This window comes from Camellia sinensis, chromosome 4 (genome assembly GCF_055761805.1).
Source record: "Camellia sinensis isolate YWXY chromosome 4, ASM5576180v1, whole genome shotgun sequence".
Taxonomy (NCBI): Eukaryota; Viridiplantae; Streptophyta; class Magnoliopsida; order Ericales; family Theaceae; genus Camellia; species Camellia sinensis.
The window spans coordinates 201,202,745-201,227,766 of record NC_138964.1 but is presented as its reverse complement, the minus strand read 5'-3'; the positions used below and the strand labels follow the sequence as shown (position 1 = coordinate 201,227,766).

The window sequence follows — 25,022 nt, the reverse complement described above, 5'->3', positions numbered from 1 at the left end:
AAGAAAGAAGAGGAAGACAGTGAACTTTGGTAGTGGAGGAGAGGAAAAGAGGAGAAAATTGTGCAAACATTTCACTAGGCAATCAAGTAAGCCACAACACAACTCTTTCTTATTTTTCCTTTCAAATACATGCTCTTAGAAGTTTTAAACATTCATTTCAGATATGTTTTGATGGTATTTTTGTGTTAAAAATGAAAAGAGTTGAGCCTTGATTCTACCTTTCTTGTATTTCTCGTAATCGATATGAGACTACCTTTTTCTATATCAATCTCTCAAATTTTCCAAAGGCACACTTGCACCTTAAATTTCTGAGTTTAATACATATTATTTATCATGTTTTCATCACAAAGGAAGTGGAAAATTTCCCCTAGTTGACCTGTTTCCTCACTAACTTTCTTATTTCAAGAACTGTGCCAGAAAAATCTGTTTTACAGTCAACTTGCGAAAATTCTATAAAAATTGAAAATCCTAAGTGATTCGTGATTAGATCAAGATTCAAATATTCCAAATCCCAAAAATCCAAAACACACAATCTAAATCAACAAGCACTTACGAAAGTGATTTAGATTGTTTGTTTTTCAGAATAAATAATAAATCGACACAAACGATTTTTTCGTGGAAAAAACCACAATTGGACACCTCCAACTGTGATTAAAAAACCACGGGTGAAACGCCACTAATCAATCCACTACTGAAGTAAGAAAGATTACAAAGAACATACAAATTACCCCACTCAGTCAATTTGTCTTCGAATCTTCTGTAACTCTTTCACCACGCCTTCGTCTCGGAACTGATCAATCCTGAAGTTGAATCCACAACTTCACTTGTCGAATGAACTACTACGTCAGAATCAAACGCCTTTTGAAACTATACGCTTGAATCTTCGGAATCCACCGAAGAGAACTCTCTCTTGAATTTAAAGTAACCAACTCCTTGATGTATGTATTTAAATCATGAGTGAAGAACTCTTCTCAAAACTTCAAGGAAAAAACTCATCAAAACTTCAGAAGAAACCTTCAAACAAAACCCTAGGACTCTTGAATAAGATCTAGGAAAAGTAAACCTAAAACAGACCCAACAAGCGAATTTATAGAATCTGGGATCGCGCGGTCCGCTCGAGCGTGGGAATTCCCGCTCGAGCGGAGGCTACAAAATTGTGTGATTCATATAGGCTTCACGCTCGAGCGTCAGTTTCTACGCTCGAGCGTCGAATCACACCATCCAGTACTTTTTCAGGCGACTGCAGAGATGCTGAGAGCTTCCAATCCCCGCTCGAGCGTCACTTTCCCCGCTCGAGCGGGAAGACCAAAAATTGAAAAACTGGAAAACTGAAACCTTTAACAACCTTGGTTTTGATCCATGGATTTTGACAACAAAGGATCCTAACAATATCACCCTTTGTCAAATCCCGGACAAAACCATTCTAAAACAGTTATCCTAACAAAATCACAAAAGAACTCAAACAATATTCCAAACTAGTCTAAAAAATAATGTTCCAATCAAAAATCCAAAAAAAAAAACAACACCCCCAACGACGATCCAACAGTCACAACCAAATCTCAAATCCATGCTTGTGAACAATTATCCTGAAAGAAAACACACACAAGCCAACCAAAAATATGTGGAACTGGATTAGATGGATGAAATAAGAAATAACCAATGACAAGGCTAAAAAAAATCATCCAAAACAAAAAAACAATCCAACTGTACCAAAGAAGGATAAGATAAAAGCAACTGTACCAACATCAACATCATCTAAACAAAAAGACAATCCAATTGTACCAAAGAAGGATAAGATAAAAGCAACTGTACCAACATCAACTGTACCAAAATCAACCAAAACATCACCAAAAACATTCCCCATTTTTGTCCGGGAGGGAACAAAAGAAAGAGAAACAAAACAAAATAGCAAAGAGAAAAGATCACGAAGCCGGAGGGGGAGACTGCATCTGAAGCAAGGTCAAGATCTGAGCCAACTGGGATGAAGACTGTGCCACAGAATCCTCAATCCGCTGGGAAGAAGCCTCCAAGGCACTGAAATGAGCATCGGTAGTGGTCTCAAGATCTGTGAGTCTAGCCTCAAATATATCCATCCGCGCCTCAAGATGGTCAAACCGAGAACCAACAAAGCGCTCGAGGAACTGAAGCTGACCACGAACTGTACGAACTGGAGGGTGCTGCTCCCCCTCACCAAGATCTCCACCAGCAACAGCATCATACTCGGCCTCCTCTGCCATGGCCGCAGCAGCACTGGAACCTGCACCAGATCTACCCGAACCAGAAGGAAGCCCCCTAATGTGAGACTGACTCTGGGAGACAGTCTTTTTGGTAAACGGATGGGAAGGAGAAGCAAATTCGTCCTCATCAAAGGCAGGGACCTTCAATTTTGCTAAAAGTCGGTTAATGAGACAGCCATAGGGTAAGCCAAGATTACTACGCTCAAAAGGAGCAACCATCTTTTGAATGATAAGAGTGGCAAGATTGATGGGACGGTTTTGGGCTATACACTGAAGAACAAAGCCTTGATCCTGGTTAATCTCAGAGCAGTGGGTGGTAACTATGATATTGGCACACACAATTAAGTTGAGTAACCTAAATTATGGAAGAAGTTCATTCTGTTTGATCAAGGAACCAGAAGGCCAAGAACGAGGACAACCACAAAGAAACTGAGCAACCTTATCAAAATCACACGTGGGGCGCACTGGAAAAGGGTAAAAAATAGGAAAACGCTCACGAATCCCTAAAATCTCACAGATAATGTCAGTGGTAACAGTGATTTCCTTAGATCTAACCCAGGTCTTAAAAGATGGTCCAATGTCATCAATACCATCTGAGAGGGTGATTTATGCTCCGGCGTTGGGCCGAGGTATAAACCGAACAGGTTGGGGGCCCAGCAGAGCAGTGGGCCGAGATGATCGACTGTTCACCCGGAGATGGGCTACCAGAACTTGGGCCGGGCAGAGTTTGGACTATGTGCTGCCCCGAACCGTGCAGAAGGTGCTCGGCCAGGAAGTGACCGGTCAGACCAGGATGCTCGGTCCAAGGATTGACGAGATCAGACAGACCGAGAGGCCGGCGCTCGGAAAGGCGCGGTCAGCCGAGGTAGTTGACTGACCGGCGAGAAGACCGACCAAAGGAGGATCCCGGGCTAAGCTTTGCCGAGATGCCGCCTAGCCCGATCCTTCATTCGGTTATCTGGTCGGGCGCTTAAGGTATGAAGCATGGTATGACCGAGGTAGGGCAGCTCGGCTGCCGAGCTCCAGCTATGCTGGCAGGCAGTTGAGAGCAGGTGATGAACGGCATGGTTTAAGCTGACAGATGGGATGGCAGAGCCACGTGTCAGGAGATGACAGGGAGTGGATATGGGGCACAGAAGGTATATAAGCCTGTCTGCGCCCCCCATACGCGATACACGAACACTCTGTAAGGAATTTCTTACACTCAAACACTCTCTCCCTTCTCTCTATCCATCCTAAGGTGTGTGCTAATTTGATCGTCGGAGGGTTTTTCCGGCCACACACCGCCGGGTAGCTCACCGTTACTTGCTCGCAGGTGATCGGACATCGACGGAGCTCGGGAGAAAGGAGTACGGGCTTGCCGGAATATTTGCTCCCCGTACACCATCCATATTGCAATAAAATTCCCGTACCCAAGTAAGATTTTGTGACCCAGAGAACAAAAGTACCTGATCCCCACCCAAAGAATCAAAGAAAGATCGGATAGAAATGGACTCAAAGGTGGAGGTTTGTACATTTCGTTCAAGATGGATGGAGCGGGAGGAGTAGGACTCGCGATATAACTTGGATTTTTCAGCTGACGGGAAGCGTTCAGTGTTATATGTAGGGCGAGAGGCTGTAGACTTATGTCTTTTGAAGGTGGACATGACTAAACAGGACAAACAAACCCCAACCCAATACAACCAAAAACCAACAAGGACAAGAGAAACAACAGAAACATTAGTAACACAGTGATATAGCAACATGAGGCAATAAAAGAAATCTAGAATGCAAAAATGTACGCAAAGGATTTCAAAAATTGCAAGTATGAAGCAGAGTAAAGGTGATGTGTACTAGGACAAAGAAAACAACAGTCAAACACATATGTATGCAGCATGGTGAGAGACTTATTCAGAGAAAAAAAAATAGGATCAAGTAACACAAGATAATAGATGTAGACCAAAATTCCCAATTTCAAAGTCAATAAAAAAACTAGCAAAGTGCCCAAAATACTAACCCTAGATGCAAGACATGGACAGTATAGCATTACTAACTAATCAAAAGCAAAAATGAAAGACCTTCAACAAGATGAATAAAGGCACAACAGACCCATCGACATACTGTAAAACAACTTAAGAAAAAAAACTAAATACGAATAAATCAAAGAACAGGGACCCGACAAGAGCAAAAGAGAAAGAGAGAGGAGACAAACCTGAGATGTGGAAACACACGAAAACACCAAGGAAACACCATGGAAGAGCAGAGGACGGGAAGCGCAAGAAAAAAACCTAGGAGAGAGAGAGCACTGTGGAAAAAATGAACTGAAAGGACGAATGAGGGAAATATATACAAAACCAGTCCGCTCGAGCGTAATATTTAACGCTCGAGCGTGAGACAAAACACGCAGAGACCAGCTCGAGCGTGAACACATACGCTCGAGCTCCAATTCACCCCTCTCAGAACTGTAAGGCAGAGAGCAAACTACTGCAAGGCTCAAAACTACGCTCGAGCGTAAAAAGTGCCGCTCGAGCGGAAAAAAAACTTTTTTTTTTCTTTAAATAAAAACAAAATACTCAATAACAAGAGGTGAGACCCGAAACAAAAGTAGATGAGCACATTCAGCCAGAATTGAATACTAAGATGAGATAATCCGCAATTCATGAATTCCGTAAAACTTGCAATTTTTTAAAAAAATGACACTGGAAATCATGAGCAAAGCAGATAAGATAAAATCAATGATCATAAGCTACATGAGAATGTACAACTCAAAATCCAACATGAGAGCTCACAAAAAAATGTGTGTGTGTGCAATCCATGAGAGGTCATTGAGCTAGAGTTAATCCTAGTAGTGATCGGATGGCTGGACCTCCATCATGAGTAACTTAACAATACAGAGAAAAGTCAAACTACTAGGAATCACGGGGTATTTGTTGAGTAAATGCGGAGGCTTCCCCTCAAGCAATGGGTCCCTTTTTTTTTTTTATTAAACATTTTCTTTCTTGTGGGCACTCACTGGTGGCTTTCACTCTCAAGAGTATGGAAACCAAACCAGAGAAGAATGAAATCATAAAGGATGGCCTGGTTGGTGCCTCTGAGGTAGCCTTTTCCTAATGCCCGGACTTCAAGGAACTGAGGGAGAAACCGTGGAAGTGAAAACAGATGGTAGATGGTTAAGAGACTCAACATCACCCATGATATGCTAGTATCGGTCAATTCCACTGTAAAAGTACAAGAAACACTGTTAGTGGTCCATAGAGAACTTTGATCACATGTGCGGAAACCCCTGCAACAATTAATCTCAAGGATGTGTACAGAATGAGATCATGAGGTTAATGAGCATGGGCATTCAAAATGAGCTATGACCAATGAACAATGAGATCTTGTAAGCAGCATGAGTAGTGTACACAAAAATTTGGATGCAAGTACAACAGATATCAATGACAATGAGATTATGACATCCAAGCATACATAAGGCAAAAACACTTACACCTACTCAAGTAACAAGTAACACTCTAGTGATTGAGCATGACACCCAAGGTCTTTCTAAGGAACTCAAACCGAAGAAGATCAAGGGGTTTTGTAAAAATATCAGCTTTTTGATGCTCAGTGGGAATATGCTCAAGAACAACAAGGCCCTCTTCCACTAACTCTAGAATAAAATGATGACGAATGTCAATGTGTTTGGTGCGAGAGTGTTGGACAGGATTTTTTGAAATGTTTATGGCACTTGTGTTATCACAGAAAAGAGTAAGAGTGTTCTGTTCTATCCCATAATCATGAAGCATTTTCTTCATCCACAACATTTGTGCACAACAACTCCCTGCAGCAATGTACTCAGCCTCAGCAGTCGAAAGAGAGATGGCATTTTGCTTTTTACTATGCTAGGAAACCAGATTATTCCCAAGGTAAAAACACCCCCCGGATGTACTTTTCCTATCATCAGCACACCCTGCCCAGTCGGCATCAGAAAAACCAGTAATCTCAGCTGTAGTATCAGTAGAAAACCAAACCCCATACCCCAATGTCCCATTAACATATTTAATGATGCGTTTGACAGCAAGAAGATGAGACTCTTTAGGACTAGCTTGGTAACGGGCACAAACACCTACACTGAAAGCAATATCAGGATGATTGGTAGTGAGGTACAAAAGACTCCCTATCATACTCCTATAAAGGGTAGGATCAACATCAATACCAGAGGAATCTTTGGAGAGGTGAAGACTGGTGCTCATGGGAGTGCGTGCATGTTTGGCAGACTCAAGACCAAACTTAGACACAAGATTTTTGTCATACTTAGACTGGGAAACAAACATACCTGAAGGAGACTGTTTAATTTGAAGACCCAGAAAATAAGACAACTCTCCCATCATGCTCATCTCAAACTCATGTGTCATGCAATCCAAAAAATATTTCACAAGATGTTCAGCAGTGGATCCAAACACAATATCATCAACATAAATCTGAGCAACAAGAATATGAGACTTAGTATGTTTCACAAATAGAGTCTTATCCACACTACCCCTTTGAAAATCATTATCAAGAAGAAATGTAGTAAGTCTATCATACCAAGCTCGAGGGGCTTATTTCAATTCATACAAGGCCTTGTCTAACTTGTAGACATGATTAGGACATTTAGGGTCCTCAAACCCTTTTGGTTGCTCAACATATGACTCTTCTCTCAAGTACCCATTCAGAAAGGCACTTTTCACATCCATTTGAAACAATTTAAAGCCACGAAAACATGCAACACTAAGCAAAATACGAATAGATTCGAGACGTGCAACTGGGGCAAACGTCTCATCATAGTCAACACCCTCTACTTGTGTGTAGCCTTGAGCAACCAATCTAGCTTTATTCCTAACAACTGTACCATTCTCATCAGATTTATTTTTAAAGATCCACTTGGTACCTATCACATTCATGTCTCTAGGTCTGGGAACTAGAGTCCAAACTTTGTTACGTTCAAATTGACCTAATTCTTCATGCATAGCATTGACCCAACTATCATCTAGCAAGGCCTCTTTAAAATTCTTAGGTTCAATTAATGAAACATAACACATATGTGATACCTCATCCCGAATCTGTCTTCGGGTTTTCATTCGATCCGAGACACTTCCAATCACCTGTTGAGCTGGATGATTCAGTTTCACCCTAGCTGATGGTTTAAGCTCAAGACTTGCGGTGACAGGGGCAACAGGAGTGATGTCCCTTGGAGCACTCTTTGGACTTGACCTTACCTATGAGGATGGTTCTGTAACCATTTCTTGTGATGGGTCCGCACCTTTTCCTTGATTTTGTGATTCCGTATCCAAGATTGGAGACTCATCATTATCATCCTCATTTGTTGCTGGAGTAGGTGCACCTGTGTCATCTATAACCACATTGATAGATTCCATTAAAGATGAAGTTCGCAGGTTATAGACTCTAAAAGCCCTACTAGTGGTTGAATACCCTAGAAAAATACCTTCATCACATCGGGAGTCAAATTTGCCCAAAGACTCTCTATATTTGAAGATGTAACACTTACTCCCAAAAGTTTTGAAGTATTTTACATTAGGTTTCAAGCCCTTCCACAATTCATATGGAGTTTGTAAAGTGCCGGGCCTTAAATACACGCGATTTATGACATAAACAGTAGTATTTATGGCTTCAGCCCAAAACTTTGGAGGAAGTTTCTTACTAAGGAGCATGGCCCTAGCCATTTCTTGAACAACCCTGTTCTTCCTCTCAACAACTCCATTTTGTTGTGGAGTAATGGGTGCAGAAAATTCATGCTTAATTCCATGTATATCACAAAAATCCGAAAACGAACTATTTTCAAACTCACGACCATGATCGGTTCGGATTCTTATGATACGATCAATGGAAATACCTTGTTCATTTTGGATTTTAAAGACTAAGGTCTGGAAAGCATCAAACGTATCTGATTTTTCCTTTAAAAAATTTACCCATGAAAATCGAGTAAAATCATCAACAGTTAAAAAAATGTATCTTTTACCTCCGATGCTTTCAGTGCGAGTAGGACCCATTAAATCCATGTGAACCAATTCAAGAGGACGTTTGGTTGTAAAGCTGTTCACCTTTTTATGAGGGGCACGGGTTTGCTTTCCAAGTTGACATGGTCCACACACATGGCTCAAATTCTTACCCAATTTAGGTACTCCTCTCACAAGCTCTTTGTTGGCTATCTTAGTTAGGTCTTTGAAATTCATGTGACCTAATCTTTGATGCCACAGGTCAATGTTACTAATAATGGCAGAATGACACGTGAGATCATTAGTAGTAACAATCCCATAGCAGTTATCAGATGTGCGAACCCCATGTAAGACAATATTTCCCTTTTTATCCAAAATTTCACATTTATTTTTTGAAAACAATACTTCATGATGGGAATCACACATTTGACTAATGCTCAAAAGATTTGCTTTAAGACCATCAACAAGAAGAACATTTTCGAGCTTAGGAAGACCAGCAACACTCATGGAGCCCTTACCAATGACTCTAGAAGTGCCGCCATCTCCAAAAGTAACAATTCCTCCTTCATATTTTTCAAGGGAGGTGAAGTAAGATTTGTTACCGGACATATGACGAGAGCACCCACTGTCAAGATACCACATGTGGGAATCACATGCTTTTAGAGCAGTGTGAACAACTAAACAAGTCAAATCATCTTTTCTCACCCAAATCTTTTTAGTCTTGGTATTTTGCCTAGACATATAAGGTTGTCTCCTAACCCAAAAAGTTTTCGAATTTCTACCCTTTTGAGACACCTTACCAAACAATTCAAAACAATAAGGACAAATGTGGCCATACCTACCACAGTGATGACAAATAAAAACAGGTTTTACCTCCCTTTTGTTGATCTTACCAACTTTAGGTGGATGAAGAGAGAGATCAGCCTGGTCTACCATTAACTTTCCCTTTGCTTGAGTCTTCATGTCATATGAAGTGGAGGCCTGTCCCTTGTGAGCTGTTGCACCATAACCTAGCCCGCTTTTGTCACAACCCATTTGTTGAGACCCGAGGATGTCCTCTAAAGATTTGGAACCTTTGTTCCACATGGCAATAGTGGCTCTAGCAATACGGAGTTCTTCATCTTTTTGATAGACTCTCTCTTCCAGTGTATCTTGTGACATCTCAAGACTTTCAAGCTTTTCTTCATATGTGGAATACACCTTTAGGAGTTCATTCCTTTCAGTTTCACAGGATAGAAGTTTTCCACATAATTCTAGCCTATCACTAGAGATCTTGATGATATTCTGCTTTGCTGTTGCAAGTTCTCTTTTCAGCCTAACATTCTCACTCTCACATGTTTTGAGCTTGAGAGAGAGTTTGTCGTTGAGTTTGGACAAATTCAGAGATTCCTCGTACAGCTTTTCGTAGGCTTGTTGTAGTTCATCGCCATTGATCTCATCATTATCTTCAGATGTTTTATCATCCTCTTTTTGCTCTTCATTCTCCTTGACCTCATCCAGTCTAGCAACTAAGACAGGAAGGTTGCTGGATGGTAGTGAAGGTGAATTTCCTTTTTCATGGAATTGGCTCAAAATTTCCCATGCCTCTTTAGCCTTTGTGCAATGAACAACCCGTTGCTGTTCTTCAGTAGAAATTGCTCCACGAATAGTGATCAGGGCTCTCTGATTGCTCGGATTGTCAGCCCTGTCTGTATCTTCTTCAATGGCCTGCCAGCCTTCTGGATCAAAAGCTCTCAGAAAAGCCCTCATTCTGATTTTCCAAAACAGGTAGTTACTTCCATCAAAGGTAGGAGCATGATGCAGGTTCTGACCACGAGCTAACTCTGCAGGCTTTGGAAGAGTTTGAGTGAAAGTGGACCAAAATGCCATGAAAGCACTATCCCCGTCTTCTCCAGATTCAAGTTCTTCGGGTTCTTGCTCCGACCCGCTTTCATCATCCCAAGTTACAGTGTAGACTTTCTTTCGATTCTTTTTCGAAGGACATTCAAGGGCAATGTGACCAAACCCTTGACATTCATAGCACTTGACCCCTTGCCCCTTTACAATCTTCTTTTCAGTTTTTGGAGCAAGTTTAGGTGGAAAAGTTTTGGGTTTTTCATTACTCTTGTCTTTAGAAATAGGGTCTCTGAAATTAGGCTTCTTTTTCTTCAAATTTTTTTTAAATTGTTTAGTAAACATAGCCGTCATCTCAGACTCTAAATCAAATTCAACCTCCGGAGTTTTTGCAGACTCATGAGCACTAGTGAAAGCCATACTTTCTTTTTGTTTTTTCTTTGAAATCTGGTGGGCTTCATAAGTCTGCAAGTTTCCAACCAATTGATCAAGCTTGAGGGTATCAACATCCTGAGCCTCCTCAATGGCTATCACTTTTGGTTGGAACCTCTCGGGTAAAGACCTCAAAATTTTTCCAACAATTTTAGCTTCCGGGATTTTTTCCCCGAGTGTGAAATAGGAATTCACGATATCACTAAGTTTTGCATAGAAATCATCAAACGTCTCCTCATCGTGCATAAAAAAGGTTTCAAAGGATGAGGTGAGACGTTGAAGTTTTGACCTTTTGACAGAAGTAGTACCTTCGTGAATTGTTTCAAGAATGTCCCATGCCTCTTTTGCTACCTCACACGTGTAGATACGACGAAATTCTTCAGGTGTGACGGAGCAAAACAGGGAATTGAGAGCCTTACTGTTCCAACTCGAGTTTAGGTAATCAGTAGTGTCCCATTTATCAAGGGGTTTAGGAATATCAACACCATCAATGGTGATAGTAGGTTCACTCCACCCATAGATTACGCTGTGCCAAACTTTCTCATCGATGGATTTTAAAAATGCTCTCATACGAGCTTTCCAATAAGAATAGTTTGTACCATCGAGTAAAGGAGGTCTATGGGTCGAGTTACCTTCATGAATAGAATCCATATCACTAGTCACACAAAATCACACTCCTATATTTTTTTAAAAAAAGAGTGACCTGTTCTGATACAAATTGAAAATCCTAAGTGATTCGTGATTAGATCAAGATTCAAATATTCCAAATCCCAAAAATCCAAAACACACAATCTAAATCAACAAGCATTTACGAAAGTGATTTAGATTGTTTGTTTTTCAGAATAAATAATAAATCGACACAAACGATTTTTACGTGGAAAAAACCACAATTGGACACCTCCAACTGTAATTAAAAAACCACGGGTGAAACGCCACTAATCAATCCACTACTAAAGTAAGAAAGATTACAAAGAACATACAAATTACCCCACTCAGTCAATTTGTCTTCGAATCTTCTGTAACTCTTTCACTACGCCTTCGTCTCGGAACTGATCAATCCTGAAGTTGAATCCACAACTTCACTTGTCGAATGAACGACTACGTCAGAATCAAACGCCTTTTGAAACTATACGCTTGAATCTTCGGAATCCACCGAAGAGAACTCTCTCTTGAATTTAAAGTAACCAACTCCTTGATGTATGTATTTAAATCATGAGTGAAGAACTTTTCTCAAAACTTCAAGGAAAAAACTCATCAAAACTTCAGAAGAAACCTTCAAACAAAACCCTAGGACTCTTGAATAAGATCTAGGAAAAGTAAACCTAAAACAGACCCAACAAGCGAATTTATAGAATCTGGGATCGTGCGGTCCGCTCGAGCGTGGGAATTCCCGCTCGAGCGGAGGCTACAAAATTGTGTGATTCATATAGGCTTCAGGCTCGAGCGTCGAATCACACCATCCAGTACTTTTTCAGGCGACTGCAGAGATGCTGAGAGCTTCCAATTCCCGCCCGAGCGTCACTTTCCCCGCTCGAGCGAGAAGACCAAAAATTGAAAAACTGGAAAACTGAAACCTTTAACAACCTCGGTTTTGATCCATGGATTTTGACAACAAAGGATCCTAACAAAAATGAATAAAAATATTCTATACATCCATTTTATGTCAAAATCTTCCTTAAGGAGTTAGCATTCAAGGAAAATTGGTTTCATTGAACAAAAGTGAGCGGTTTGAAAGAAAATCCAATTTTCATAACGGTCGATGAATCTGGACAGCGCTAGAGCATTTCTTAAATAACTAAAAAACTAGAAAAGCTATTCCATTTCCGAAACATGTTCTAAAAACTAGATTAAATTCTATGCGAGCCATAGGAAGGCCAAGTTTGGGAAAATCTAAAATAGCCCTTTTGATTTTAATCTTTAAATGGTACTGAATTTGGAAATTTAGTTTTGCATGGGTGTTTTATGCTCTTGTGTACATGAATATGCTTATTAGTTTATGATCATGTCTTGGAATGATATTTCATGTGTTATGGTTATGTTCCTTATCTTCTTCATTTTAATGATGCTCATGCTTATGTGGATATTACCATCTTGTTGAGTTTGTTCTAACTTGACTTAAAACATTGATCCAAACGGAAAACTTAATTGGGATGGTATTGGGTTTTCGATCACTTGAATAATGAAGAGATGATAACGTGTTATTTATGGATTGATGGGATGTGCTCCCTAATTGAAGGTTAAGTCTTGTGCAAGCGGTTGTCGTGTAAACCCTAGAATGGAACAGACGTATTCAGACTCTTTGTGATGGTTTGATTGATGAGATAAGGTTGGATCCGGATGGGACATTCAGGATGATAAAGTTTTTTTGGAAGGATAAGGTTGGATTCTGGGTGATAAAACCTTTTTCTTTACGCTATCCCTTTTGAGGCCCTGCGGTTGGCGCTACGCGGTATATAACCATTGGTAGGCATCCGAGGTAAGTTATGCAACAAAGCAGCAAAAGGGGGAGTTTCGAATAGTCTGGTGTCCAATTCTTGTGGTTGGGAGAATGAAATCTCTTTGGGGGATTTCTAGAATACTAACCACTAACATTATAACCATGTTATCTATTTTAATGACATGTTCCTTTCCTTTATTATTGAAATTGCTGTTATTGACTTGAATATCATGCTTCACTACTTGCTTGCTATAAATATGATGGTGTATTGGATTGGGAAAAAAGGGACGGGGTGTGTGCGCATTTACTAGGCATTCAAAACTCATGGTGTATTGATGCCAGGTATTGAAGACTATTAGACCGATCAAAGGAAAAGCTGAAGCATTTGAGGACGTACGGCTACCTTAGGGAGATTAGTAACTAGTTTGTAAATGTGCTTTGAGATTGTAAGTGAGAGATCCCGTGTTGTATTTAAGACTTGATTTTGTAATTATTATATATCTATACATATCTTTTATATTACCTATTCCTAATTGTCTCGTCGACTTATTTAGACATTGTGTTAATATCTTGTTAAGATCTGTCAAAGCGGTAGCTTTGCTATCTAAGGTGGTTGGACTTTGAAGGGAGGCTATATAGACTCCTCCAATCTTCCTAGGATCTTGCTTGGTTATTATCCAAAAGACTCATTAGTGACATTTTCTACTCTTGTAACCTTAGATAAACCCTGCATTTAATTGTTAACATATTCTCTGATGTTCCCGATTTTTGGGGCGTCACAACAATGGTTCCATTTGTTTGTTGATTATTCATCTCCTTCAGTGCAATATATTTTGGTTTAATAATTGTAAAAGTGTTCACCTTCTTTGGCAATGGTTCCATTTGTTTGTTGATTATTCATTTCCTTCAATGCAATATATTTTGCTCATTTTACTTTTACTATACCTCATAACTACCAATTGAAAGATTATACAACACAACTAAAAATTTGAAAATAAAAAAAAACACAATTACCTATTCCTTTTATATGCTATTGTCAGTCCCAACTTTTTGTTTCTTTTATTGCATCTCCACAGCTTTACTGTTTTTAAATAATTTTTGGACTTTTTTATTATTATTTTATTTATATATGTTTATATACAAAACAAAGTGTTTGTGAACTATATTTGATAAAGAGATTAAAGACAATGTTAGTTTTGCTTGATACAATGTCCACCTCCCAAAATTTTGCTTCCTACAATGGTATGAATTTAAGGTTTCATTTTTTTGGTTTTATTTTTGCCAAATTTAATTATTTGTTTTTAATTTTAAAGTTTTTCAGGCTTAGATCTACATGGAGGAATTAACTGGGAAGCTAGACATAAGAGAACATGGCTTCAGTAGTAAGGGTTTTGTTTTTTTGAAAATTTAAGTAATTTCTTTTTGGTTTTTGACTTTCAATTCGCCTGCAGAAATCAGCTGGGTAGCTGTGCAAAAAAAAAAAAAAAAAAGCGCTTTCAAATTATTCCTCTCATTTGATAATTCATTTTTGGTTGTGTAGACAATCCATTTTGACCAGCCGTAAGACTTGGGCGCTTTCTTCTGAACATCGAATGATGAAAATTATAATGTGCTATTTTATGAATTTCTCAGCAAAAAAATCAGATTTAAGCTTCAATCCCAAGTTTACACACGTTTTGGCCAAATTAGTAGAGACCTATTCAAAAATCTTTTTCTGCTTTTTTTTCTCTTGTCTAGAAAATTTAGCAGTTTGAAACAATAGGCCTTTTAAAAAACTAAATGGATTTTGACTATTCACAATTGACCTTTCAAAAAACTAAATGGATTTTGACGCTTCACAATTGGTCTTTCAAACAAATGAATGGATTTTGACTATTCACAATTAGCCTTTCAAAACATGAATAGGTTTTGGCTCTTCAAAATTGGTCCTTCAGAACATGAAAGGATCTTGGTTTTTGGCCTATATATAGAAGACCATTAGAACTATAAGAGGGGGTGAAAATTTTTGATGAGAGAGAGGTCTAAACTTTGATCAAAGAAAGAGTTTATTTTATTCCAATTGAGTGAAAATATTTTTAGAGAGAGGTCTAAACTTTGATCAAATAAAGAGTTTATTTTGTTACCACCCAAAACTTCACCAAAACTAAAACTTAAACTTTTTGTTGAGATTTTAACAACGTACTCCACAACTTGAGGGTGATCAAGAGGAAGTTTGGAAATCAAGAAGTTCAATCTTTCTTTGGAAGGTGAATTTCTAGTCTTTCATTTTCTTATATTTTTTATCTCATATTTATTTTCTTACTTCTTCTTTCATAGTGTTTTGTTATAATTCAAGTGGTTTGTTTATCTCATATTTATTTTTTTACTTTATATTTCATAGTGTGTTGTTGTAATCTAAGTGGTTTGTTTAGCTCATAATTATTTATTTATTTGTATTTATTCACTTACTTTAATTTCATATTAGTTTTGTTATAATCTTGCATGTTTTACCTTATATTTGCTTTCTTGTTTTAAGTTCATGTTGTAATCTTGCATGTTATATCTTATATTTGCTTTTTTATTTTATTTTCATAGTAATTATGTTGTAATTTTGCATTTCCTAACTTATATTTTTCTTGTATTAAGTCTCTTATTAGTTTTGTTGTAATCTTGCATGTTCTACCTCATATTATTATTATTTTTTTAATTTTAGGTTCATGTTAGTATTGTTGTAATCTTACATGTTCTATCTTATATTTATTTTCTTGTTTTAGTTTCATAGTAATTATGTTGCAATCTTACATTTCCTAGCTTATATTTTTCTTGTGTTGGTCTCATATTAGTTTTGTTTTAATTTTGCATGTTCTACCTCATATTTGCTCTTTTTTTTGTTTGTTTTAGGTTCATGTTAGTTTTGTTGTAATCTTGCATGTTCTATCTTATATTTGTTTTCTTGTTTTAGTTTCATAATAATTATGTTGTAATCTTGCATGTTCTACCTCATATTTGTTTTCTTATTTTAAGTTCATGTTAGTTTTGTTGTAAGTTTGCATTTTTTTTATTTTATATTTGTTTTCTTGTTTTTAATCTAATCGATAGTGGTTAGCTGTGATGACCCAAACTTGCTAATCGTGATTTTAATTAATTAATTATGTGTTAATTCTAATTGAACTAAGTGCTTAGTAATTTAATTTTTGCATATCTATCCAAATTGAAAAATTACCTATTAAGGTTACAACTTTGAAACTAAAATCGACAATCTTATTGGGTGTACAAATTGAAATTGAGTACATAGATGGGCTTATGGGAATTTTTAGAGCAATTTGGGAAATTTAATTGAAAATTGATTCAGTTTACTGAAATTGTCTATGATTGAATTAAGCCTTAATTAGAACTATTAATTATATTCCTACATGTTAATTATGTGATTAAGTGTTATTGATTGTTATGATATTTATTGACTTGTATTGTTTGAACAGATAGGTTAGAATGAAAATTAAACATGTCTGATTCGCTAATTTTAACAAGTTAGAATTAATTCATTGGATAGGAATTAGAGCCTAATTTACGTTAGTATAATTGAGATCACTTAATGTAGAGGGTTAATTTATTTAGGCAGAAATGAGTGTTTCTTTTTTAATTATTTATTTATATTTATTTAATTTAATTGGCACCTCAATTTAACAAACTAATTGAAAAAATAAATAATAAATTATATTTCTACTCATCTCATAAATATAAACTAAGAGAGAGAGTGTTTGGTTGCCCAAGTTAATCATCTTTTTACCCACTAAACAGACCACGTAGAGAGAGAATGAGGGGAAGAGTGAGTTTAAGCTTAAGCTCATAGAAGAGAAATTGAAAAAGTGGAAGAGGAACCTTAAGAAAAGCTAGGATTTTGGTATTGAAGCATCAATTAAGGTAAGAAATCATTCCCAATTCTTGACATTGAAGCTGTATTACACATCATCTTCCAAGATATAAGTTTAAATGAATTGAATTTGTCCTCAAATAGGAGATTGGCTCATGTAATTGAGAACTTAGGGCATGCATGTAAAAACAAATTGAAGAATTGATCAATTTAACTCATAATCCATACATGCATGGCATATTCTTAAGAGAACTTGGGTTCTAAACTTGTTTTTAACCATGATTCATGGAGTTTGAGAAGAGATTAAACATGAATTAAGCTTGCGTTCATGAAAATAGAGATTTCATGTAACTAAGTTTTAAATAGAGGATTTGAACTCAAGAATGTAAACTTATGGGATTATATTTGAATTCAAGAGTTTGATTTATTTTGCATGGAAATTGAGTTTAAAAAATGGATGAATGAGTTGAATTTGATATTTAGAGCCTTATAAGAATTCAATTAAAAATTTGATTTAGGTTTGTAAAATTAGATGTAGTCAAATTAAGCCTAAATTGAGAATTAATTAAATTCAATTGAAATTGAGTTAGGCTTAAGATTATGGAAATAAATGTGAAGATTAATTATTTGGGCCTTGATTTGCTTGAAAATGGAGTTGAAATTGCATAATGTACATAATTATGAGTTTCTGATTAAGTAATTTAAGCATGACTGAATAATTGTAATTTAATGTGTATGAGCCTAGTTTAAGTTTGATTGTGTAATTAGTGAACTTAATAAGGGTTGGTATATGATTAGATTATTTATATTTAATTAGTTTGGTTAATACATAGCTAAACATATTTTAATTGGAGGTTAATAATCTAATTTATTCCTAATACTAGTCATCCATATTTAAAAAGGAACGGAAGAAAAAAAAAATAGGAATAACCGAATGGAAAAAAAAAAGAATCAAATGAGAGAAAACGAATAGAGATCGAATGATCGAATTGAATAGAATTGTAAGAGTGTAATTGTAATTGTGTTGTGCTTGACTTTATTTGTTTAGGTCGGACGTTGAACCATTAGTACGTGTACCGAGGAGCCCACTGTGAGTAATAATGTTGTAAAGATATGTTCAAATTGTATTTATTTTCTGAATAATAAATTATATTGTTTCTAAATGGTTACTTTTTATCGATTGAATGGTGATCCTCTTTTGAATTGTATTTGTGGCATCTATAGCATATTGTTACTGTTATTGTTATTGTTATTGATATCGTTATTGTTACAGAGATCTCTGTCAGTTCTAAATCTTAGAACTATTGTTATTGTATGATGGCCATCAATTGATTGTTCGGTCTTTAAGACCTATTGTATTGTATTGTTGCTATTGGATGTACCACGTATGACCTATATGAATATGAACATGATTGAAAGTGATTGATTGAATCGAATGATTAAACGATTGATTGACAAAGATACTGATTGAAATCGATTGTTTCAAAGGCCGTAAGGACATCATTCTTAACCTCTTTATACATATGTTATTCATTGGGCTCTAGCTCACTGCTTATTATATATATATGTAGGTGATCGAGTATCGGATCACAGCTAGTGGCGTTGACCCGAACCCTTGTTTTGTCAAGCCAGTTATTGTGTCTCACCGCGAGGTTCCGAACCAACATGTGTCAAGGCTTTTTGGGAGGTTCAAATTCACCCCTTTGATATTGGTCAAGTGAAATGAATGTTTTATGAATTTTTTTAATACTGTTTTCGATAATGGGATTTAATTCCCTACATTGTGTTTTGTCTTGTATATATGTATTTATTGGACATAAGTGTTTGTGTATATAACTATGTATATGAAAATTTATTTCCATTTAGGTCCTCACAGCTCATTAGACGATATATGTTATTATTGATTGGCTTCCGCCAGCCCCTTTATATGGTATTATTGTCATTATTGTTAAACAGGCCTTCGGTAATCACAAATTACTGGCCGGTTACGACTTTAACCTACATGGGTGGGTTTGGGTCGTGACATTAGTTGAGCCACCTACATATTTCTTGTTTGTTCCTTTCCTTGGTTTCGCAATAAGACAGGTCTTGCTAGGCCTAGTTGGCCGGCCGGTTAGCTTCTTTTGGACAAGACAACGTTGTCTTCCGATGTTAACAACTTTCGGTGGTTTCCAAGGCACATGAAACTTTTTTTTATTTTGTTTATTTTATTTTGAGTGTATTGTGAGGTTTTTATTTTGTTGTAATATTTTCCTCCTTGCCTCTAATTTGGTTTGTTATAATTTATTCAAAGTGTTGTAATAATTTCTCGCCCCACTTCTTTCTATCCCGTTCTTTTACTGGCTTTCCTTATTTGTAAATATGCATCATGCTTATTTTATTTTATTTTTTGTCGTTATATCCATGCTTTGCATCTATGTTTCATGCATCTTGATTCGACTAAGTTTGCATTTATGAATTTAATCAATTCTTATGTGATTATGTGTGCTACCTCATGTTCTTGAGATGATTCACATGTCATATCTTAGAAGCCAAATCTTTAGTTGCATCTCATGAGTGAATTGCATTAGGATTTTGTATATAAGATCATGCATGTTTTACTAACTTTGTTTTGTAGCTGTTCAAGGGACGTCGGTATGTAAGTTTTTATGCTTTAGCATCCCGTTTGTGTGCGTTTTTCTTATTATGTTTAAGCATCCTACTATGTGGCTACTTGCTTACTTGATATAACTGTATGAATGCCAGTGGATGGAGGTTGTGTCGCTTAATTTGGAATAATGTTGATTTTCATATTTGTAAACTCAATTTATTTGGGTTGTACATCTCCAAAACTCTTTCAAAACTACATGAAATGAAATTCTTCCAAAATAAATGACATAGTCTATACTTGTATGCTTCACATAGTAATTTTTAGGATTTGTTAAATAATCGAAATATGAATATATAAAATAAATAAAATTCATATCATGGTTTAGTAAAGGCCAATCTTTTGATTGGGTGAGTGGGGGGGCTCAATTAATGACCTTCCCCTCTCATACCTAAGGTTTCAAACCGAGACAACTTTGGTTATGACGAACAGTGGCCTTGGCACGAGTCATGGGTTTCCTAATTTTCCAAAAATATTAGGTGGTGACTTGAAATCTGATGACGTAGTCCATTTCTGGCAAAAGGTTTTACAATAAAATGGATTTTCTAAAAGTTGTCAAATCTGGACTCTCATCTATGTTTCACATTGCACTAGTGAGACTAGATCAAAGAGACTGAAGGTTTGAACTGTTTAACACACACAGGTAACTCCGGGCATGTTACAGTTTCTGGCGACTCCGTTGGGGATTTTATGAAACCTTGACTCGAATTCCATGATATGACTTTTATTTTCAATTATATGTTTATTACATTGCATGGATTGGTGCACTTAAAGTTCTTGTGTTGCCTAGATACTGGTGGGAGCACAGGCACACTTTTTGTGACACTACACCTATCTCTACGTTACTTTGGAGGCCTTGTGTTATAATCTTTTGAGATCTAAAGGTTCTCAGACTTTGAAGAGAGGCTATTTTGACTCTTCTGATTTCCTAAGATCTTCATTGCTTGTGACCCAAAGGACTCTTTGGTAATGTCACCTTGACTTCAACCCTAGAGTAGAGCTAACCTTGTGCATATAATGAGCTATAGTACCTTCCAAAATTAAGACAGGATGCTCTCCCATTTCTAGAATGTATGATGCCGCTTGTTTGAATAGTGAAACCCTAGATCATTTCAAAGTTAGGACAGGGTAACCCTAGCCCCCATAGGGGTGTTTTTTCTCTTTCCTGCTATGTGTTATGTGCAATGTATGAGAATTCTCAGATTTAGATGAGTGGTTCAATCATTTTAGTTTGTGGGGTTGAGTTTAGTTTTTCAACATGAGTTAGCAGTAATCAGTTGAGCTGGGATGCTAATGAAATTCTGATTAGGGGTCCCGTTTTGTTCAGCAAGGTAATCGAGCACTATATCTTCCGAAAGGTCTGATATCCCCCAAGTTCTGTGGACTCGCGTTGGTAGACTTTGCAAAAGTGCAGATTTGGTTCAGGGTCAGCAAGTGTTAGTTTCTTTGCCACTGGTTACACGAAGAAAAGCAAAAGCTTCATCAACTATCAAAAATACCATTTCTTTACCTGCTAGCTCATCACCACTCAACTCACCAGAATTAGTGATGGCTCAGATTCCAGAAAATATAGCAGACATAATATTGGCCCTTCAATTGAGCATGGATACCGTTGCCACTACGGTTGTTGCCCAAGGCACTACTCTTGTCGCTCAAGGCAATACTCTTGCTGAACTGCAATGCTTATCTGGGGAGTCCATTACTCAACCACCTCCGGTGACTCATCCAGTTCCACCTCCACCTCCACTAGCTGACGAGTTTCCCGAACTTAACTCACCAGAAGATCTGAGGGTTCATGCACAAACTTCAGGAGGATCATTTCCTTTTCCACAACCAGTGGAAGGGCTCCTTCCCTCTGAAGCACCTGAGTTTGACTCAATTATGTTGAAGCTGGCCAAATTGGAAAAACTTTTCAAAAAGGCACAAGGAGTCAATCAATCCCAGACATCAAAGACAGGTACACTGAGACAGTTGTGAAGTTGCTAGAACAGTTCAAAATGCCATACATTGATAGGTTTGATGGCTCCGACGACCCAATGGTGCACATTCGCTTGTTCTCCGATGTCTTAAAGCCTGTGGGTTTGACTCGTCTGCAAAAGCTCTCTTTATTTGAATGAACTTTGTCAAGAGTGGCTGCCATCTAGTATGCCAAGTTAGAGGACTCGGTAAAACAAAGTTGGGAAGAGTTGGCCAGGGCCTTTATCACCCAGTATGCTTATAACACCCAGATTGAAGTGACTACTCAGAATTAGAGGCCACCCGTCAAAAGCCCAATGAAAGTTTCGTGGCCTTTATCACCAGATGGAAGGCAAAAACAGCAATGATGACCAACAGACCACTTGAAAAAGACCAAATCAGTATGATAGTCAGAAATCTGCATGGAAAAATGTTACAAAAAATGATAGTCTTCTTGCTCTTCACTTTTAATGACTTAAATGAGATATGGGTCCAGATAAAGGATGCCATCAAATAGGAAATCATTGTGGAGGATAAGGAACTTGTTCGGAAGCTTTTTGGTCGCAATTCCAATGCTACCACCAGTGGTAGCACAGCTGTGAAGCCCTCTGAAATCAACCTGGTTGCCATGACCACTAAAATAGTCGACCCCTTTGCTCATGCTGGCCTGCAAAACACAACCCAAGCCCCAAGCAGAACATTCACCCCTTTTCATATGTCACTCTCCAACGCAATGAAAATCTTGACAAAAAGAGGGTATTTAAAGCCTTTGGACCCCCGACTTCTTCCCGAACCTCTCCTAGCCAAACATGACCCCACCAACACTGTGCTTTCCACCAATAACCTGGACATGACACAGACCGTTGCTTTCGTCTCCGTCATGAGATCTAAAATCTCATAGACAATAAAGTCATAGCTCCCCCACAACCACCAAAACCCAACGTCACTACTAACCCGATGCCACCCCATGACAGAGTTCCACGACCTCTTCATCTTAACCATATCCATACACTTTCATCCATCTTTAACCCCAGTATCTATATCACACCCATCTATTTACCAAAACCTAAGGTACATATTCCTGAAGGCACCAAGTTGTGTATGATGGATGCACCTCCAACCCAGCCAAAACCCAAAATCCCTATGGTGGTAGCGCACAAACTATCAAAAAAAGTATGATCCTAGCCGGTATATTGTTCCCAGTGGTCAACTAAAGCTTGAGGTTGATCCACCTGACTCATTTTCTATCATGTTGTCAGAGAGGATGTACTTGAACAGGGGTTGGATAACTTGGCTGACTAAGAGGAGGACATGGCTAATCTCAGTTCTTTGAAGAATTAGACCTTGGGAATGTATAGATGGGATGGTGGGAACCGAAGAATTACAGTCATGGCTGGTCAAGTGGTGACGAAGCTTCTGATGAGGAAACTGAAAGAAAAGGAGATGAATTGCGACTTGATTTCGGAAAACCTGTTGAATATGGTAAAGGAAAGAGTTTTAGAGAAAAGAAAGAAGAACTAAAAAGCCATTCAAAGCATACTGTGGGAATGATTCAAGCAGCGCTAGATAATTGCCTTTTGGTCAACGAAGGCAAATGGTGGGATGATAATGACCTACAGCTCGCCCACACTGATGATGAATGGGTAAGCAATGTGCCGGATGAGACTTGGTATGCAGATAAAATTGATCATTTGACCAGGAGTAGACGCTACTTCAAGCCTCCACATCTAGACCAAGGAGAGCCCTCTGGCAAAGATAAAGAGGTAGAGAAAGAGAAAGAGAAAAGAGGTAGAAGAAGACCTGGTTCTAAAACAACTGAAAAAGATCCAGGCAAACATTTCTATTTGGCGTCTTCTCATGGCTTCCCAAGAACACCGACAAGCAATGTTGTTAGCCTTAAACAAGGCCAAGCTATCCATTGAGACAATGCCGAATCAGTTAGTATCTTTTATCACACCTGAAGACACGACCCCTATGTTATCATTTACAGACAAAGAGTTACCACTTGAGGAGGTTGACCACAACAAGCCTTTATATGTGGCCTTGGAGTGTAGAAAGAAGTGGATTCTAGTAGTTTTGGCTGATACCGGTTCAGCCGTTAATGTGTGCCCAGTAAGGGCTGCTTATGCGATCGGCTTAAAGCCGGCTGACTTCATGCCAACAAACCAAGTTATTCAGGCATATGACAACACCAGCGGGAATGTTATGGGGACTTTCAAGGTCCAGCTATTAGTTGGTCCCTCTGAGCATGAGGTAGAATTCCATGCCATGGATGTCCCGGCAACTTTCAACCTATTGTTGGGCTGGCCTTGGTTGCATAAGATAAGAGCAATGTCTTCAACCGTACACCAGTTGGTGAAATATCCCACAATTGAGGGATTGCCACAGTTTTTGGCAATTCTATGATCCACCATCCTCCAGAAGTCACAACGCCAGTAATGGAAGTATAACATGGGAGTGAAGATGTGTTTTTTCTCGGGTTTTACCTTGGAAGAAACATGGCTAGTGCAGGCAATCATGGAAAAAGAGGAGGGTACACATCTGAGTGCTCAGTCAGTTTATACGATGAACAAGTTAGGATACATCCCAGGATCTGGATTGGGAAGAAGTGGCCGACAAGGCACCACGGAGACAACTAAGGTAATCCACAACCCACATGCATTTGGGTTGGGATATGAACCAATAGTAGAAGACTGGGAGAAGAAATGGAAGGAAATAAGAGAGAGAACCAATGCAAAGAAGACGAGAAAAAAGTATAAGCTGGTTTATAGGCCAATCCATGGGACCTTGAACGGACGTTTTGTTTGCCAAAGAGAAGACTTCCCTTTTTGTGATTTTCCTGAGCCCTGGATTGATCAAGTGGAGAGGAAGAGATACTCTGGGTTTGAGATCTTCTTTGATCATCAGCTCTTTGATAGTGACGATGAGTGGGTAGATCCTAGTATCAACAACGGACAAGACAGAGAAGTCAACTCGGAAAGCAGCACAGAGGAAGCCCTGGGTCGAACACTGGCTGATTTACTGACAGAATTGCGTACTAGCGCTGAACCAATGAATTTGGGGGATATGACCATTGCCGTGATCGGGGAAGAGGTACCTGCTGACTGCTCAAGCTTCATCATGGATGCAGTGAATGGCTCACAAATAAATTGGCATTTTGAAAAGCGTTGTATTGAGAGTTCTGAATTGGCTGTTGAGTCTGAGTCTGGTGGGCCTGTGGGGTTGAAGGCAAATTTAAGTTTGTCTAAAATGTCTAAGTCTTCTTTTTCTTTCTCTTTTGAGTCTGTTGCAACTTGTGAGCCCAAGGCTTTGAATGAAGATGTGATTTCCGCTTACTTTTCTGTGCCCATAGTTCATAACATTGACCAAAATTTTCAAGATTTTGATAAAAATGAAGAGGAAGAAATTCCTCGGGCTTTGAAAAATTTAATCGACTGAGAGGAAGAAAGGCATGCTAAGCCATTAGTTGATGAAATTGTTTCTGTAAATGTGGGTACTGAAAAAGATTCTCGCTTGATCCAAATTGGTTCTACATTGTCTTTAGAGGAATGTGAACAATTAGTTGCTTTATTAACAGAATTTAAAGATGTTTTTGCATGGTCCTACGAAGACATGCCAGGAATTAACCCTGAGATTGCACAACATAGGATCCCTCTCGACCCTGAGGCTCGACCTG

At 38.1% G+C, this 25,022-nt stretch overlaps 1 protein-coding gene across 1 annotated transcript; it reads left to right on the top strand.

Annotated features, from left to right (window-relative positions):
* The first annotated feature begins 23,272 nt into the window (after nucleotides 1-23,272).
* Nucleotides 23,273-23,752, top strand: LOC145824379 (uncharacterized). Its single transcript, XM_082924021.1, has one exon. The coding sequence runs from the start codon at nucleotides 23,273-23,275 to the stop codon at nucleotides 23,750-23,752; it is 480 nt and encodes a 159-aa protein (XP_082780147.1).
* The last annotated feature ends 1,270 nt before the right edge of the window (nucleotides 23,753-25,022 follow it).

What these genes read in the sequence shown, in the direction of transcription:
- LOC145824379 (XM_082924021.1), top strand. Translation starts at nt 23,273, where the DNA reads ATGCCGAATCAGTTAGTATCTTTTATCACACCTGAAGACACGACCCCT.